The sequence below is a fragment of the Cottoperca gobio genome, chromosome 6 (assembly GCF_900634415.1).
Source record: "Cottoperca gobio chromosome 6, fCotGob3.1, whole genome shotgun sequence".
NCBI lineage: Eukaryota > Metazoa > Chordata > Actinopteri > Perciformes > Bovichtidae > Cottoperca > Cottoperca gobio.
Window position 1 is genome coordinate 2,558,304 of NC_041360.1, and position 17,711 is coordinate 2,576,014.

General features: G+C 41.4%; 2 protein-coding genes across 2 annotated transcripts; both read right to left on the reverse strand.

The window, feature by feature from the left end:
- Positions 1-3,796: 3,796 nt before the first annotated feature.
- LOC115009277 (zinc finger BED domain-containing protein 4-like) lies at positions 3,797-4,479 on the reverse strand. Its single transcript, XM_029433160.1, has one exon. It carries the CDS (start codon positions 4,382-4,384, stop codon positions 3,815-3,817), a length of 570 nt encoding a protein of 189 aa, XP_029289020.1. The 5' UTR covers positions 4,385-4,479; the 3' UTR covers positions 3,797-3,814.
- Positions 4,480-8,630: 4,151 nt separating this feature from the next.
- LOC115009278 (zinc finger BED domain-containing protein 4-like) lies at positions 8,631-9,313 on the reverse strand. The gene has a single exon (XM_029433161.1). It carries the CDS (start codon positions 9,216-9,218, stop codon positions 8,649-8,651), a length of 570 nt encoding a protein of 189 aa, XP_029289021.1. The 5' UTR covers positions 9,219-9,313; the 3' UTR covers positions 8,631-8,648.
- Positions 9,314-17,711: the final 8,398 nt, after the last annotated feature.

The following is a 17,711-nucleotide window of genomic DNA, read 5'->3' on the forward strand; positions in this document are numbered from 1 at the left end:
CCCGCCTCAAGCACCATAACGGCAGCAATAACGACTGATGATGGCCATTCAATGGGCTGATAACATTCAAAACAGGAGCAAAAATAAGTTATTTCCCACCAGCTGTTTTGATACACCCGAGGCAGTGTGTATTTATTTGTCTTGTAGTTGGTTAGTCAGTGAACTCAGTCACGAACAGGTAATGTTAAAGTGTCAAAAAAAGGTGTGTGATATATGAGATGCTTTATTGAATTTCTCTAAATTTGAATTTTGAGAATGTAATCAATGCGCTTGTATTGACAGTAGGCAGATATAGATGTGTCCTTGGATACACTAAACTTCTTTTGGGACAATAATGGAGCTCTCTGGCAAAGAGTGATCCTGCTTTGATACACACACAATGTTTTGATGAGGGTCCCTGTTTTGTGCTCACCCTGTGTTCTACTAGCATGCATGACATGTCCAGATTGGGTTCCACACTATTCAACTGATGAACAATTGGTGGTAGTGATGAACCAGTACTTGTGGTAATGCACTACCAAAATCTGAGGGAACCTTTAGGTTTAAAGAAGGAAAATGAACCCAGCACCTTTGCAAGACCTCAAAGATACACACAGTGAGCTTTGGTGACAAAACACTGAGACCATTTGAAACTGTTTGTTTCCACAGGATACCTTTTTAAAGTACAGCAGCATAGCTACAAGCTTATTACCAAGTAATATATCAAACCATTTAACAGAATTCACATGTGAGCATATGGCTGTCAGCACTGTCGGAGAAAGATCTAAGTTTAAATTTACCAGGCTGAAAACTAAGTCACAAAAGGTAAGATGACAGGCCAGGTCGCATGACTTCCATCCTCGAGGTGGATCTGCCCACAGCAGAGATCTGCGGCCTCTGTGTTTTACAGCCCACTTATGTTTAGGTTTAATGAGCACACACTAAAAGCAGACACTGTATTGAATTTGAGATGTGAGATTGACCTTCTCTGTAATGACTGGTCATCTGTGTGACAAGCCGCATCATAAATATCTGATGTGAGATGACCTGTGAATCCATGTCTGGTGACACAGACATGATGAGCTTGGGAGATGAGAAAGTTTTAGCGACAGTGAGTGTAAAACCAGTGGTGTACAGTCAAACTCTGAAAACCAAAAGTCTTAGGACAAACAAAATACATACTGAGCATTTTATTGTAATTATCCTGAGGATGGCACTATACAAAAGGTAATAATAATAATAATAATAATAATAATAATAATAATAATAATAATATAATAATAATAATAATAATAATAATAATAATTAGCTTTATTTGTATAGCACCTTTCATACAAGAATTGCAGCCCAAAGTATGTAAAGCCCACTGAGACAAATGTGTCATTTGTGATATTGGGCTATATCAATTTAAGAAAGCCAATGTGTCACCAAATTAAAAAAAGGGTTCATCCTCTGGAGAACAAACATGTACCAAGTTAATTTAATGGCAATAACATCATTACATTTTTATAATGGACACTGGTGTTTGAAGAAAGTTAAAACTATTAAGGATGACAGCAAATTGTATGGCACTCTTGCATTAATCTTATGAGATACCTTGACAAAGATAATTTGTCTGATTGTTATTTCTATCATTTGTTAGTTAGGTGAACTGACCTTTCAAGGCTAACTTTGCATTTGCAGTAGCAACAGAGCTGTCCACTCTGGTGTTAAGTCTGTTGCCCCTCTGACCTGACACAGCTTCAATGCTGGGTGTGTTTAGTGATGTGCTCTGTTACACCTGTAACCACTCAAAACAGAGATGTCACACCCTGAAATACTCTTCATCCCGCCAGTCTCTGCTTATGTTAGGCTGTGACTGTCTGGGACATTTTCTCCCCATCTTACCTCATTAGTCATACAGCACAATGTAAGATGTAACCAATAGGCAACCTCCGGGTCGGACTAGTGAAGCCAATCAGAAAGTGCCTTAAACTTGCATTCTCTCTAACATCCAGCAGGGGGCGACTCCAGTTGTTGCAAACTGAAGTCTGATTGTATAGAAGTCTATGAGAAAAATGACCCGACTTCTCACTTGATTAATTACCTCAGGAAACATTTTCCTTGTAGGTTTAGGACTTAAATCATTGACAGTTCCATTTAGAGTAAAATAGACGATATAGCAGGGTATGCTTTAGGATGAGTCCACAAACCAATGGATGACGTCACGGTGATTACGTCAACAATATACAGTTTATGGATGTAACTTAAAATGTTCAGGTATATAGAAACTGTTACTTTACACCTGTGCAGTAAAATCATCCCTTATTTATGATTATATATTAGTGTGGTTCAGTAAGTACAGAAGCAACTACGGCAGAAGCAGGTTAATGATCCTTCAATCATTAAATAGTGGGGTCACTCATGTTGTGTAATAAAAGTTAGCTACCTGACAAGTGTAAAACATCTGTTGTAGGTCTCTTCACCAGTTGGTAGTGGCTTTCTACACTCAAACTTCCTACTGTATGAGACACTAGTTTAACAAGCTGCAGTTATCAACATACGGATGGACCAACCAACTGATTGGTAGTGCCATTGCGGTGTCTGTTAAGACTTAAGCATGTGGAGGTTTCTCACAGCATACTGGGACACACCTGGGTAATGAGGCCATCCCATCCTTCAATACATGAGGCAATTGAGATACTTTCTTGGTTTTATTTGATTAAGTATTGTTGTTCAAATCAGATCGCTGTAAAAAAAAAAAAACACATCCATGACCTGGATGCAAATATTCTTAGCTACTCTGAATTGTGTGGTCATCAGAATTGCATACTACAAAATTGTTAGAAAGCTTTATTATAACTAAATCTGTCTTTCATCACAGCCAGTTCCTCTTGTCTACAGAGCATGTGACTGGCACAACAGATGAAATAAAGAAAGATGGAGATGTAAAGAGAACAGTGTGTGTGCACATACAGAGGGAGAGAAGAGAGGAAAATGGCAAAACTTAGGAGCAAATAATGTGATCTAAAATGAGGAGAAACAATGATATAAAAGTGAAGAATCAAGACAGATGGGAAGAGTGGTAGATAGAGTGGTGGAGGACGAAGAATGGGAGAGGAGGATGAGTTGATAATTGTGTGTCTGACAGAGGGAGAGAGAGAGAGAGAAAGGAGAGGTAGAGTTGCTAATAGTGTGTGTGATGTTGGTATTGATCAGTCACACAGACAGAGAGGTGGGACGTGACACCATGACCTGACACTGTGGCTAATCGAAAACTAATTCCCCGTCTCCATCATCATCATCATCACCATCATCATCATCCCCATCATCATCGTCCACATCATCAATCTATGACACATACAAGTTTACAGCTGTGATCGGCCATCGTCCATCAGCTATTATCTTTGCTAGGATTTCATCTTTCAGGGAACATTTTGAGAATAAATTCAGGACCTACTTTCAGCCCTTCAAAGCTTTGTGAACAAAGATTATAATCTACATGTCTTGAGTCCCATGAAAAATTGTCTGTTGTATTATTATATTATTCCTAATAAGGAAAACATCCAAAAGGTTTTAGTTATTTTAGTACTTTTGCATAACTAGGAAGGGGGGGGGGGGGGGTTGGAAGATGAGTGAATCAATGAGTAGGCATTATAAACTGGTCAACATGTCTTTTATTTCAATACCAATATCCAATATCTTGTTTGCCACAAGATAGCCTAACTTCTTTAATTGTACAATAAACAATCTCTTGTACAACAAAATGAACAAAATCAAGCAAAAGTCTCCTATGGCAACATAGATAACCAACATGTACTGTAACTTAACGGACCCATCGGCCTCACAATACCTCTCACTTCTTCCTCAGCCAGTCGCTGAGACAAACTAGCTTGTTTACATTCTCAGATGTCAAGGCTGCACTCTTCTTTTGCACTATGTTGCCTGCAAGTGAGAAAAGTCTCTCACAAGGGACAGAAGTGGCAGGGGTGGCTAGATACTTGCGAGCCAGTGCAGACAGCTGTAGATGGGTCCCTGCATGAGTTGACCACCACTGTAGTGGGCACTCTTCCATGCTGATGCTGGGCTCTGCTTTATAGAGGCTCAGAGCCCTGTTAGGCCCCATTTCGCCATCTGAGTCTGAGTCTGAAGCCAACAGCAGGAGGCTCCTTTTCATCTTAGCTGGCTCCTCTGAGGGCCCTGGAGTAGCTCTGCTGGGTTCTTTATGCAGCAGTGCCTCAAGGCTGGTCCACACCTCTTGTCTCTCTCCTCTTGGTAGATACTTTAAGTCCTTGAAACGTGGGTCAAGTGCTGAAGCCATCTTGAGCCATCCATTATTGATGTTAGCTTGCCGTTCGGATAAGTCCGTCTTAAAGGCAGTCTTGAACCTCTCCACGTAGGCTGGGTCCTCATCCAAGACCTCCATGGTGCGGTACAGGTGGCAGAGAGCAGGCAACACCACAGAGCATGAGACATAAGTATCACCCCCAAGGAGCTCAGTCACATATCTGCAGTGGATGATAAGAGAGGTATACAGTAAGTTTTATATTATTAGAGTGATATCAATACATCAGTACATTTAATCCAGGAAAATTAATTTAATTTAGGCTATATTGCACCAATCAAAAAGCTATGCAAAACAAAAGACAGTAACAAGTAAATCCAATTTTAACAAAACTGTTAAATGTGGGTGTGTGGCTGTTTTTACCTGCATGGTTCAAGGAGGGTCTCCAGCCTCTGCAGTTTTTCCCATTCAGATGTGGCCAACATGACTAACTTGTGCTTTTGTCGGCCCAACGTTGCCTTTACAGCCTCCTGGTTCCTCAGGAGACGAGAGATCATGGCGAGCGACGAGTTCCATCTTGTTGAAACATCCTGTATTAGTTGCTCCTGTCACGACACTGGATTTGCGTTTCCTGTTTTATTTTGAAATGTTCTCTTACCCCTTGTGTCTTGTCTTGTATTACTTCCTGCCCTTGTGTTTTTGCCTTTCTCCCCCAGGTGTGTCTGTTACCTTCATTAGTTTCCTCCTGTGTGTTTGCCTGTCTCTCCCAGCTGTGTCTCGTTCCCCTCATTTAGTGTCCGTGTATATATCCCTGTCTGTCTCAGTGTTCTTTGTCGGTTTGTCATTCTGGTTACACCCTCGTGCTACCCTCGTGCTACCCTCGTGCTACCCTCGTGCTACCCTCGTGCTACCCTCGTGCTACCCTCGTGCTACCCTCGTGCTACCCTCGTGCTACCCTCGTGCTACCCTCGTGCTACCCTCGTGCTACCCTCGTGCTACCCTCGTGCTACCCTCGTGCTACCCTCGTGCTACCCTCGTGCTACCCTCGTGCTACCCTCGTGCTACCCTCGTGCTACCCTCGTGCTACCCTCGTGCTACCCTCGTGCTACCCTCGTGCCTGGTTTGTATTTTTTGTTTTACTTGTTACTTTGTTTTGTATTTGATTAGCTTTGTTAAATAAGCTCTCCTTTTGTTAAACTTCATCTGGCGTTCTGCATTTGGGTCCACTTCTTCTCCCAGTCGTAACAGCTCCCTCTCTTGCCCAAGTTCTGTCTGCTGCTGGTGTAGTTCCTCTGTATTAGCAGGGCTGTGTTTAAAATGCCCCACTATCTTGCAACACTTTGCCAAAGCGTCACCAAACCCGTTATCAAGGCTAAGAGTGATGCTTCTCTGTAACATGTGAGCAATACAAGGCATGTGCTCAAATGGAAGCTGTCTCACTGCAGCTACCATGTTTTCAGCGCTGTCTGTTCCGACTGCGGTGACCTTATGTTGAACTCCCCAGGCCTCTGACACAGACAGAAACTGTTCGGCGCAAGCATCAGCAAAGTGCCTGTTGACCGTCTTCAGCATGGTTAATGCAAATGACTGAAGTTTCCACTCCCTATCAATGGTTTTGTGCAGTCACACCAAGGTAATTGTGATTGCTTAATGAGGTCCAATGATCCCCAGTCAGGGCAATATATTCCCCTCCCACCAATATATCATCTTTTGGTGTCGTAAATATGTTGAATTTTGGACACAATTGTACTCCTTGACGGCGGCTTAAAGGTTGTGTCATTGACGCTATCCGTAAAACCTCTGTTAACCCCCTGTCCTCAACCACCAAAAATGGCCTGCAGTCCATCTCGTGATTGAGTTGGTTAATCTGTCAGAGGTACATTTACTAATTCTGCTTCTGAATGCCTGATCGAGAGTGCTTTGACGAGGCTGGTCGCTCACCTTGGTGCTAGCTAGCTGCTAAGTGCTTTGCTCTAAGATATGTCAGGCTAGAAGTACTGCGATGATAGGAAAAGTATTTTATGCAGGAATTGCACAGAACGGTGCTCCTATCTACAGTTCCATCCGGGCGTTTTTTTTAAATGTAAACTCTCCATTCACTTGGCCAAGTAACGTCTTCTCATCTGCTTCCATCATGACACCGCGTCGGTGACGTCAAGAGGCATTTAAGAGCACGATTAATCTGCGTACATTTTTTGTTGCGTTATTTTTTCTGTTATTAATCGAAATTAACAAGTTAATTCGACAGCCCTAAAAACAATATGTATAAGTATAAATTATGTTATGGATAATGCACAAGGAGCCGTTCATTATTGCAAAATGAACCCTGACAGGGTGGGTTCTTGAATCACCCTGAAAGGGTTCATCTCGCTGTACATTATGATTCTTTTTACATGGCTAATTATTAAAGAAAACAATTTCACAAAATATTGATTTAAAAAATCATTTTAAAGTTTCCACTAAAACAAAATAGTCCGCTTGCTCTGTTCGGAGATCAGAACTGCGTCCATAGCAGCAATCTGTTATAAAGGAATAACAGACCGTAGATTGTCGCAATTGACCAATCAGAATTGAGTATTCAACAAAGCCGTGTAATAAATATGTCTGTATCTCTCTCTGCTGTCTGTCTCCATACCCGACTTCTCACTTGATTAATTACCTCAGGAAACATTTTCCTTGTAGGTTTAGGACTTAAATCATTGACAGTTCCATTTAGAGTAAAATAGACGATATAGCAGGGTATGCTTTAGGATGAGTCCACAAACCAATGGATGACGTCACGGTGATTACGTCAACAATATACAGTTTATGGATGTAACTTAAAATGTTCAGGTATATAGAAACTGTTACTTTACACCTGTGCAGTAAAATCATCCCTTATTTATGATTATATATTAGTGTGGTTCAGTAAGTACAGAAGCAACTACGGCAGAAGCAGGTTAATGATCCTTCAATCATTAAATAGTGGGGTCACTCATGTTGTGTAATAAAAGTTAGCTACCTGACAAGTGTAAAACATCTGTTGTAGGTCTCTTCACCAGTTGGTAGTGGCTTTCTACACTCAAACTTCCTACTGTATGAGACACTAGTTTAACAAGCTGCAGTTATCAACATACGGATGGACCAACCAACTGATTGGTAGTGCCATTGCGGTGTCTGTTAAGACTTAAGCATGTGGAGGTTTCTCACAGCATACTGGGACACACCTGGGTAATGAGGCCATCCCATCCTTCAATACATGAGGCAATTGAGATACTTTCTTGGTTTTATTTGATTAAGTATTGTTGTTCAAATCAGATCGCTGTAAAAAAAAAAAACACATCCATGACCTGGATGCAAATATTCTTAGCTACTCTGAATTGTGTGGTCATCAGAATTGCATACTACAAAATTGTTAGAAAGCTTTATTATAACTAAATCTGTCTTTCATCACAGCCAGTTCCTCTTGTCTACAGAGCATGTGACTGGCACAACAGATGAAATAAAGAAAGATGGAGATGTAAGAGAACAGTGTGTGTGCACATACAGAGGGAGAGAAGAGAGGAAAATGGCAAAACTTAGGAGCAAATAATGTGATCTAAAATGAGGAGAAACAATGATATAAAAGTGAAGAATCAAGACAGATGGGAAGAGTGGTAGATAGAGTGGTGGAGGACGAAGAATGGGAGAGGAGGATGAGTTGATAATTGTGTGTCTGACAGAGGAGAGAGAGAGAGAGAGAAAGGAGAGGTAGAGTTGCTAATAGTGTGTGTGATGTTGGTATTGATCAGTCACACAGACAGAGAGGTGGGACGTGACACCATGACCTGACACTGTGGCTAATCGAAAACTAATTCCCCGTCTCCATCATCATCATCATCACCATCATCATCATCCCCATCATCATCGTCCACATCATCAATCTATGACACATACAAGTTTACAGCTGTGATCGGCCATCGTCCATCAGCTATTATCTTTGCTAGGATTTCATCTTTCAGGGAACATTTTGAGAATAAATTCAGGACCTACTTTCAGCCCTTCAAAGCTTTGTGAACAAAGATTATAATCTACATGTCTTGAGTCCCATGAAAATTGTCTGTTGTATTATTATATTATTCCTAATAAGGAAAACATCCAAAAGGTTTTAGTTATTTTAGTACTTTTGCATAACTAGGAAGGGGGGGGGGGGGGTTGGAAGATGAGTGAATCAATGAGTAGGCATTATAAACTGGTCAACATGTCTTTTATTTCAATACCAATATCCAATATCTTGTTTGCCACAAGATAGCCTAACTTCTTTAATTGTACAATAAACAATCTCTTGTACAACAAAATGAACAAAATCAAGCAAAAGTCTCCTATGGCAACATAGATAACCAACATGTACTGTAACTTAACGGACCCATCGGCCTCACAATACCTCTCACTTCTTCCTCAGCCAGTCGCTGAGACAAACTAGCTTGTTTACATTCTCAGATGTCAAGGCTGCACTCTTCTTTTGCACTATGTTGCCTGCAAGTGAGAAAAGTCTCTCACAAGGGACAGAAGTGGCAGGGGTGGCTAGATACTTGCGAGCCAGTGCAGACAGCTGTAGATGGGTCCCTGCATGAGTTGACCACCACTGTAGTGGGCACTCTTCCATGCTGATGCTGGGCTCTGCTTTATAGAGGCTCAGAGCCCTGTTAGGCCCCATTTCGCCATCTGAGTCTGAGTCTGAAGCCAACAGCAGGAGGCTCCTTTTCATCTTAGCTGGCTCCTCTGAGGGCCCTGGAGTAGCTCTGCTGGGTTCTTTATGCAGCAGTGCCTCAAGGCTGGTCCACACCTCTTGTCTCTCTCCTCTTGGTAGATACTTTAAGTCCTTGAAACGTGGGTCAAGTGCTGAAGCCATCTTGAGCCATCCATTATTGATGTTAGCTTGCCGTTCGGATAAGTCCGTCTTAAAGGCAGTCTTGAACCTCTCCACGTAGGCTGGGTCCTCATCCAAGACCTCCATGGTGCGGTACAGGTGGCAGAGAGCAGGCAACACCACAGAGCATGAGACATAAGTATCACCCCCAAGGAGCTCAGTCACATATCTGCAGTGGATGATAAGAGAGGTATACAGTAAGTTTTATATTATTAGAGTGATATCAATACATCAGTACATTTAATCCAGGAAAATTAATTTAATTTAGGCTATATTGCACCAATCAAAAAGCTATGCAAAACAAAAGACAGTAACAAGTAAATCCAATTTTAACAAAACTGTTAAATGTGGGTGTGTGGCTGTTTTTACCTGCATGGTTCAAGGAGGGTCTCCAGCCTCTGCAGTTTTTCCCATTCAGATGTGGCCAACATGACTAACTTGTGCTTTTGTCGGCCCAACGTTGCCTTTACAGCCTCCTGGTTCCTCAGGAGACGAGAGATCATGGCGAGCGACGAGTTCCATCTTGTTGAAACATCCTGTATTAGTTGCTCCTGTCACGACACTGGATTTGCGTTTCCTGTTTTATTTTGAAATGTTCTCTTACCCCTTGTGTCTTGTCTTGTATTACTTCCTGCCCTTGTGTTTTTGCCTTTCTCCCCCAGGTGTGTCTTGTTACCTTCATTAGTTTCCTCCTGTGTGTTTGCCTGTCTCTCCCAGCTGTGTCTCGTTCCCTCATTTAGTGTCCGTGTATATATCCCTGTCTGTCTCAGTGTTCTTTGTCGGTTTGTCATTCTGGTTACACCCTCGTGCTACCCTCGTGCTACCCTCGTGCTACCCTCGTGCTACCCTCGTGCTACCCTCGTGCTACCCTCGTGCTACCCTCGTGCTACCCTCGTGCTACCCTCGTGCTACCCTCGTGCCTACCCTCGTGCTACCCTCGTGCTACCCTCGTGCTACCCTCGTGCTACCCTCGTCCTGGTTTGTATTTTTTTGTTTTACTTGTTACTTTGTTTTGTATTTGATTAGCTTTGTTAAATAAAGCTCTCCTTTTGTTAAACTTCATCTGGCGTTCTGCATTTGGGTCCACTTCTTCTCCCAGTCGTAACAGCTCCCTCTCTTGCCCAAGTTCTGTCTGCTGCTGGTGTAGTTCCTCTGTATTAGCAGGGCTGTGTTTAAAATGCCCCACTATCTTGCAACACTTTGCCAAAGCGTCACCAAACCCGTGTTATCAAGGCTAAGAGTGATGCTTCTCTGTAACATGTGAGCAATACAAGGCATGTGCTCAAATGGAAGCTGTCTCACTGCAGCTACCATGTTTTCAGCGCTGTCTGTTCCGACTGCGGTGACCTTATGTTGAACTCCCCAGGCCTCTGACACAGACAGAAACTGTTCGGCGCAAGCATCAGCAAAGTGCCTGTTGACCGTCTTCAGCATGGTTAATGCAAATGACTGAAGTTTCCACTCCCTATCAATGTTTTGTGCAGTCACACCAAGGTAATTGTGATTGCTTAATGAGGTCCAATGATCCCCAGTCAGGGCAATATATTCCCCTCCCACCAATATATCATCTTTTGGTGTCGTAAATATGTTGAATTTTGGACACAATTGTACTCCTTGACGGCGGCTTAAAGGTTGTGTCATTGACGCTATCCGTAAAACCTCTGTTAACCCCCTGTCCTCAACCACCAAAAATGGCCTGCAGTCCATCTCGTGATTGAGTTGGTTAATCTGTCAGAGGTACATTTACTAATTCTGCTTCTGAATGCCTGATCGAGAGTGCTTTGACGAGGCTGGTCGCTCACCTTGGTGCTAGCTAGCTGCTAAGTGCTTTGCTCTAAGATATGTCAGGCTAGAAGTACTGCGATGATAGGAAAAGTATTTTATGCAGGAATTGCACAGAACGGTGCTCCTATCTACAGTTCCATCCGGGCGTTTTTTTTAAATGTAAACTCTCCATTCACTTGGCCAAGTAACGTCTTCTCATCTGCTTCCATCATGACACCGCGTCGGTGACGTCAAGAGGCATTTAAGAGCACGATTAATCTGCGTACATTTTTTTGTTGCGTTATTTTTTCTGTTATTAATCGAAATTAACAAGTTAATTCGACAGCCCTAAAAACAATATGTATGAAGTATGTATAAATTATGTTATGGATAATGCACAAGGAGCCGTTCATTATTGCAAAATGAACCCTGACAGGGTGGGTTCTTGAATCACCCTGAAAGGGTTCATCTCGCTGTACATTATGATTCTTTTTACATGGCTAATTATTAAAGAAAACAATTTCACAAAATATTGATTTAAAAAATCATTTTAAAGTTTCCACTAAAACAAAATAGTCCGCTTGCTCTGTTCGGAGATCAGAACTGCGTCCATAGCAGCAATCTGTTATAAAGGAATAACAGACCGTAGATTGTCGCAATTGACCAATCAGAATTGAGTATTCAACAAAGCCGTGTAATAAATATGTCTGTATCTCTCTCTGCTGTCTGTCTGTCTCTGCTGTCTGTCTATCTCTATGATGTCTGTCTGTCTCCATCTCTCCATTAGAGAAGGTGTCTCCTCAGGTCGATTTTTAGTGAGGTGACAACTTGAGACGCCCACTTCTCTGTAAACATCCAATCATAGACCTTATGACTCCCAGCTGACCTCTGACCCCTCTCTACGCTCTGGAGTGAGTGTGAGAATCGTTGTGCACACATCAGACTGAGAGCCCTGAGTGATTACGCTGTCAATAAATGTGTTTATTTGCCGGGGGCGGAGTGGAGCTTTTCTTGGAGATGAAAAGGTGTTTTGAAGCACTTTGTTGCGAGGCGCAGCGCAGACATACACTGTAATCAGATCGCTGTCTGAAGAACAATGTGTGGTCAAAATAATGAGCAAAAATCACAGGGTAAAAACCTTCAACACTATCAATGTGACTGACACCACAGACAGTGAGAGAAGCAGAGCGATGAAGACTTTCTACCAAATTCAAAAAGATGACAATCACCATCTCAGTGAACATGTTTTGGCCTCTACAGACAGTGAGTGAGGGAGTCAGTGACTCCCTCACTGACTCACTCATTCACTCACCACCTCGCAACAAAGTGCTTCTCAATGAGGGATTTTTTGAGAAACACACAACTGGGAACCATTTGAAAAGAAATGATTATGGTTTTGTTTTCAATGGTCAGTGTCTCTCTACACCAGGGGTTACCAACCTTTTTGATTTTCAAGGGTACTAAATAATACGAAGGGCTACTTATAACACAGCATCCGGGGTATCATCCCCGGAGTGTCTGTGTCTCTCATGTGGCAGGTTGCCACTGATAAAGTTTACGTCAGGATCAGGAATCGTGGCTGCGCCTGCTGCCCTGGTCCTGCTGGACACCGGGAAGCCTTTTTGACATTTTCCTGGATTCATCCATACTTTCTCTTTTTCAACACATCATTTCTGTCAAATGTTGTATTTGTACTATGTTGTTTATCCTATACACACGACATCTATTGCACGTCTGTCGGTCCAGGGAGAGGGATCCCTCCCTCAGTTGCTCCCCCTGAGGTTTCTTCCATTTTTCCCCCTTTTAGGTAGTTTTTCCTTGTGCGATGCGAGGGTCTAAGGACAGAGGGTGTCGTAACCTGTACAATCTGTAAAGCACACTGAGACAAATGTATAATTTGTGATATTGGGCTATATAAATAAATTAGATTAGTTTGATACAAACTTCCTGAATAACATTTTTCGATGTGACGATGTTGACGACATCAATATATTTTTACTGGAATGTATGTATTGGACCTCTACAATGACACAGGAGTGTTTTTGTGTTGAATTATTACTGATTACAGGATTATGATGAGGCTTCATAGGTGAGTTGGCTCAAAGTTATGATTTTGATTTGACATAGGGCCTTTATTAAGGGCCCCAGGGTTTCAGTAGACTAAGTTGCTCACTATGCTTAGCTTTGACTATATCTTCTAAGAAAATGTGCTTCTAAGTGCTCATTAAAGTAAAATCCTGACAAGCGAGCACAGTGGGGTCAATGATCAGTTTTTGAGTATAGTGATTCTTGAGTGTTGCAGCCTAGGGATACAGATGGATTATTTATTTTTCAAAGATTTTATAAAAACAGAGAGTACTGGACTCTCGCCACCATTTCAGGCTTTTAAGAGGCTCATCAGTCTGTGGTGTAGCAGTACATAGCTTATTATATGATGCTAGACTGTGATTGCTTCTGAAGATGTCTGAGCTTTTCATTACATGAAAAAGGTCATTTTTCAGTTTGAGATGGATTTAAAGAGAAACGATTTTATTTGAAGGACTCACCAGCAATCTTGAGAGTGGGGAAGCTTTTTTCATGGTGTCAAAGTGGTCCATTCAGCAGCTTTATTAACCGCACATGCTCTGAAGGGTTCTCATTCCAAAATAATACACTTGGGGAGCTTCTTCATTCAATGAAAATACATGAAAGACGGACTAAGTCAATACTGGTTGAGTAGAAAAGCATTCAGCATTAACATCCCACTTGAAAAAAAACAGAAACTAAAAGAATGTATCAATAAGGATAAAACAATCAAGCTTCTATAATCCTAATTTATTTTTTACTGACCAAAGAAGGGACCAATGATTATCTCATCCAGAAAAAAAAGTGAAAAGAAAAAACAAACCCGGCAAAACAACCATATGCAGTTCATCATCATTACCACTGGAGATAACAGACCCTGATAACAGACAGAAATTACTTTTTAAAGCAGTCTTAAAAGAACCTGTGGTTATCTGCAAGTGCATTTTAACACTACAGCAATCACTCAAAGCAGCTACTTTTAATGGACTAATAATGGAAGAAGAGGAGCTGGTGATATTCTTCCCCTTGCAAAACATTTGAATGATCTGCTGACATCTGCTGAAACAAGATAAATAAAAGACAATGGAGTTTCCTGCTGTTATAACAGACATGTGAACTAACCACAGACACTTGCCTTGTTCATTGACTCACACCGGTGCTGCACCGCAGCTAACAGCAGAACATGGGGGGAAACACTGGTGGCGGTCCCTCAATACATGTTTAGACCAAGTGTACAGCAATTAGTAATTCTTCACACATTAATAGTATATGGGGAATGACATTTTGACACCTCAGCACACTCTCTCTCTCTCTCTCTCTCTCTCTCTCTCTCTCTCTCTCTCACACACACACAGTTGCGCGGACACACATCTTGACATATCAAATGTAAAGCCCACATTGGACCTCCAGTATACAGTAATTATAGGCTGACAGGAGTTCTATCTATATCAGAACATTAATTACACACTGACCTGGTCCTCACACAGAACCTTGCAGAACATTAATTACATACAGTTAACAGAGAAATGGGACAAGGTGACATCTCAACACTCGTCTCATGACATCAGCTGAGAACTTCTGCAAGTGTGTGTCCTGAAATACTCAGATCCAAAGAGTTTCAAGGTGGGGTATGCATCTAAAATTATTTACATGTGCATGAACAGTTTTGCCTCATTACGAAGTTAGTCAAGCATTTTGTTATACAAGATATAAAATCTAATATGGATGTAGGTGGTGGAGGTCCTACATGAATTGTTGGTTTATTCTGTCTGAATTAAGCTTGTTTGTGGCCTACATACGTTTGATCGTAGACTTGTCCCTGTGTGGCTACTTGTTTGCAGGGTTTCCTGTAGCCAATGAAATTATACATATTGAAGACAGAGTAAATCCCAAACAAAAAGAAAGCCTAAAAGTAATGACCTCACAAAGGAATCACTTATCCACTGTAGGATCTGACCTGAGATGCAGTGGCTCCACCTGCCTCTCCGCTGTCTCTGCTCAGGCTGTAATGTGACGTTCAGAAAATCCTCCAAGATTCATATGTCAGATATTAATATATTGTGCAATATTCATTTTGTATAATTTTTTATCAACCACTTTCTACTTATATTATTTTTATTCTATTTAATATTGTGTGTTTGCCACTTTACTGCAAATGTTATTTTGCTGTAACAAGGTACATGTCCCCGTTGTGGGACAAATAAAGGATTTCTGATTCTGATTCTGACTACCAACTAACAGTATAGTATATTCACACTTGGTATGTCCAAAGACAACAAGCTAACACTATTGCATTTATAAGTAGTTGGTAAAGTTACTCACAGCGCTGTTACTTACTGTTTTCATGGTGTCATTTCAAATCGCTTATTCATATCCCACACTCCAATCGGCGTCCTCTACTGACCGCTCAGCAGCAGGGGACAGGGCTTCACTCATAAAAAGTATTGCCAAATGTATGGAAATAAGACGTTAATGGTAGTAACATGTAAATATCATTTGAGATGCACTAGAACAGTGAGGTAAATGTTATATTATTATTTTTGACAATCATTCAGAGCAGCTCTTGCATCCATCTGTATCATTGTTAGCTGAAATGGAAATAACAGCAGACTAGCTAAGTGCATTAAGACTGACAGCTTGGTGGAGCTGCCCAGCTTTGTCTGAGTGGGAGAGCTGCTGGTGGTTCCTAACGTCCTCGTCACTGTCTGTGTGTTTTTACCCTCCGCCACTAGCTGGGTGGAGCTGCGGTCTCTCATTCATTTTGAATGAAAAGCAGCAAATACCCTGTGAAGATCACAAAAAGACAGCAGACAAAGTAGTGCAATGGATGTTGGTGGGAGAAATGGGAGCCTGAAATGGCTGCTAGTGGACAAACCCACAGAGAACTCTGCATGCTGCCACTACAACTTGTGGCAGAGCCTGAGGCCTGTCCTGGTCCCACAACATATGGGAGGTGAACAACTCGTGTTGTTTAGGAATTCTGATGAATATCCATCCAATGTGGAAATACTTTGTGGTCGACATCCTTATGATACCACTCTGAACAGTTGATCAACTGAGGAGATTCAATGACTATCTATCTAAATCTGTGTGCCTCCCCTCAGACATAGCTTGGTAAAAGTGTTCCCTTCACACCAAAGACATAAAAAGGTCTTTCCTAAACATTTATTACTTTCTAACTCTGGGAAAGAGGGAACCACTGTAAAATTCCCCCAAACTACTGTGTCTCTGAACTATCTCTGTAACCAAATCACACACATTTAGGCTTTTTTTCTATATGTGTTTGATAATTATTGTATTAACTAATGTAAAATAAATGCCCTTCCATTCACAGAGCCTCTTCTGAAACAGTTTGAAGCGCCCCTGGGGAGACATGCCTCACACACAAACCTGATCTGGATAAAAAGATTAAATATGATGGATGGATATAAAGCCGCCATCCTGTGCTACGCAGAAGCTCCCTCCATACTCCAGTGTGTCGACTGCACATAATATGGAGGAGGAGTTCTGATCATTGTGATCCTTGGCTGCCATCTTCTGGCAAGTCTACACAAGGTCAAAAGTGGTACATTTATTGATGACTGTGTTGATGATGCCAAAAGGAAATGCAGCAAATCAAAGAAGGAAGAACTGTTCCCATCAAAGTGACACAAGGAGGTTAAATCATTTTTGTTATCACATATGTCAAAGGTCTACAGAAGATTTAACGCAATATTCACACCGTCTCTCTAAAATCCCACATAATACTATTTATATAAATAACACATTTTTACAAAATTATTTCAAATGCTCGTCTCTGAATGATTAATGAGTATTTATTTTCTCACCATAATATTGTCCCTTTGATCCTGTTTTTCAGTTTTCATACATGTTAGTTTTAAATATTTTTTATACTTGTATTAAATGAATTATTATTAAGAAGGAGTTGAGGCTGTAGAAATACTTTCCTACTCGACTGGATTTAGGTTTTTAGAAAGAAAATACTTACAGAATAGTTTGCATTGGGATATAGAACTCTGCTGCTGTGGTATAAAAGTGAGCACATTTCACAGGTTAAAATCCTGTTGTTTTAAGGTAACACGGTGTATCCACTGCATCCATGGCCGTGTTTCCTCGAGCAGCGAGGGAAAAGGGATGTGTTTTACCTGGTGGTGTGCATGTGTTGAATATCAATAGGTAGCCTACATTTTCTCAAGTACTGTACTAAAGTACAATTATTAAAGTATTCCAATTCTAAAATGGGCCATTTTGACTACTTTCACTTTTGGTACTACTGAATTTTTACTTAATATTTTGAATGTAAGAATTTGACTTGCAACAGAATATTTCACACTGTAGTATTGATACTTTTCCTTCAGTAAAGACCTGAGTACTTCTTCCACTACTGTATGTTAACCAAAGACTGTATGAAATATACAGGTTGTCTCAGGTTGTCGACATCTTGGCAGTGCCGACTCCGCCTACCACCCACCACACACACAGACACACACACAGACACACACACACACAGACACACACACACACACACAGACACACACACAGACACACACACACACACACACACTCACACACACACACACACTACACGGTTCATTTAGAAACCTTTGGTTACTTAGAGAGAGACAGTGTATTATGGTACAACATTACGTTTTTTGCCGAGCTTCAGAGGCTTACATTTAAAATGATATTCGGGGCTACACTCAGAACATACAGGGCATAAGCCCTGGGAAACGGACCTGGTGACGCTCATAC

Bases quoted from the DNA above. Each gene is read 5' to 3' on its own strand.
- LOC115009278 (XM_029433161.1), bottom strand. From the start codon at position 9,218: ATGGAGGTCTTGGATGAGGACCCAGCCTACGTGGAGAGGTTCAAGACT.
- LOC115009277 (XM_029433160.1), bottom strand. From the start codon at position 4,384: ATGGAGGTCTTGGATGAGGACCCAGCCTACGTGGAGAGGTTCAAGACT.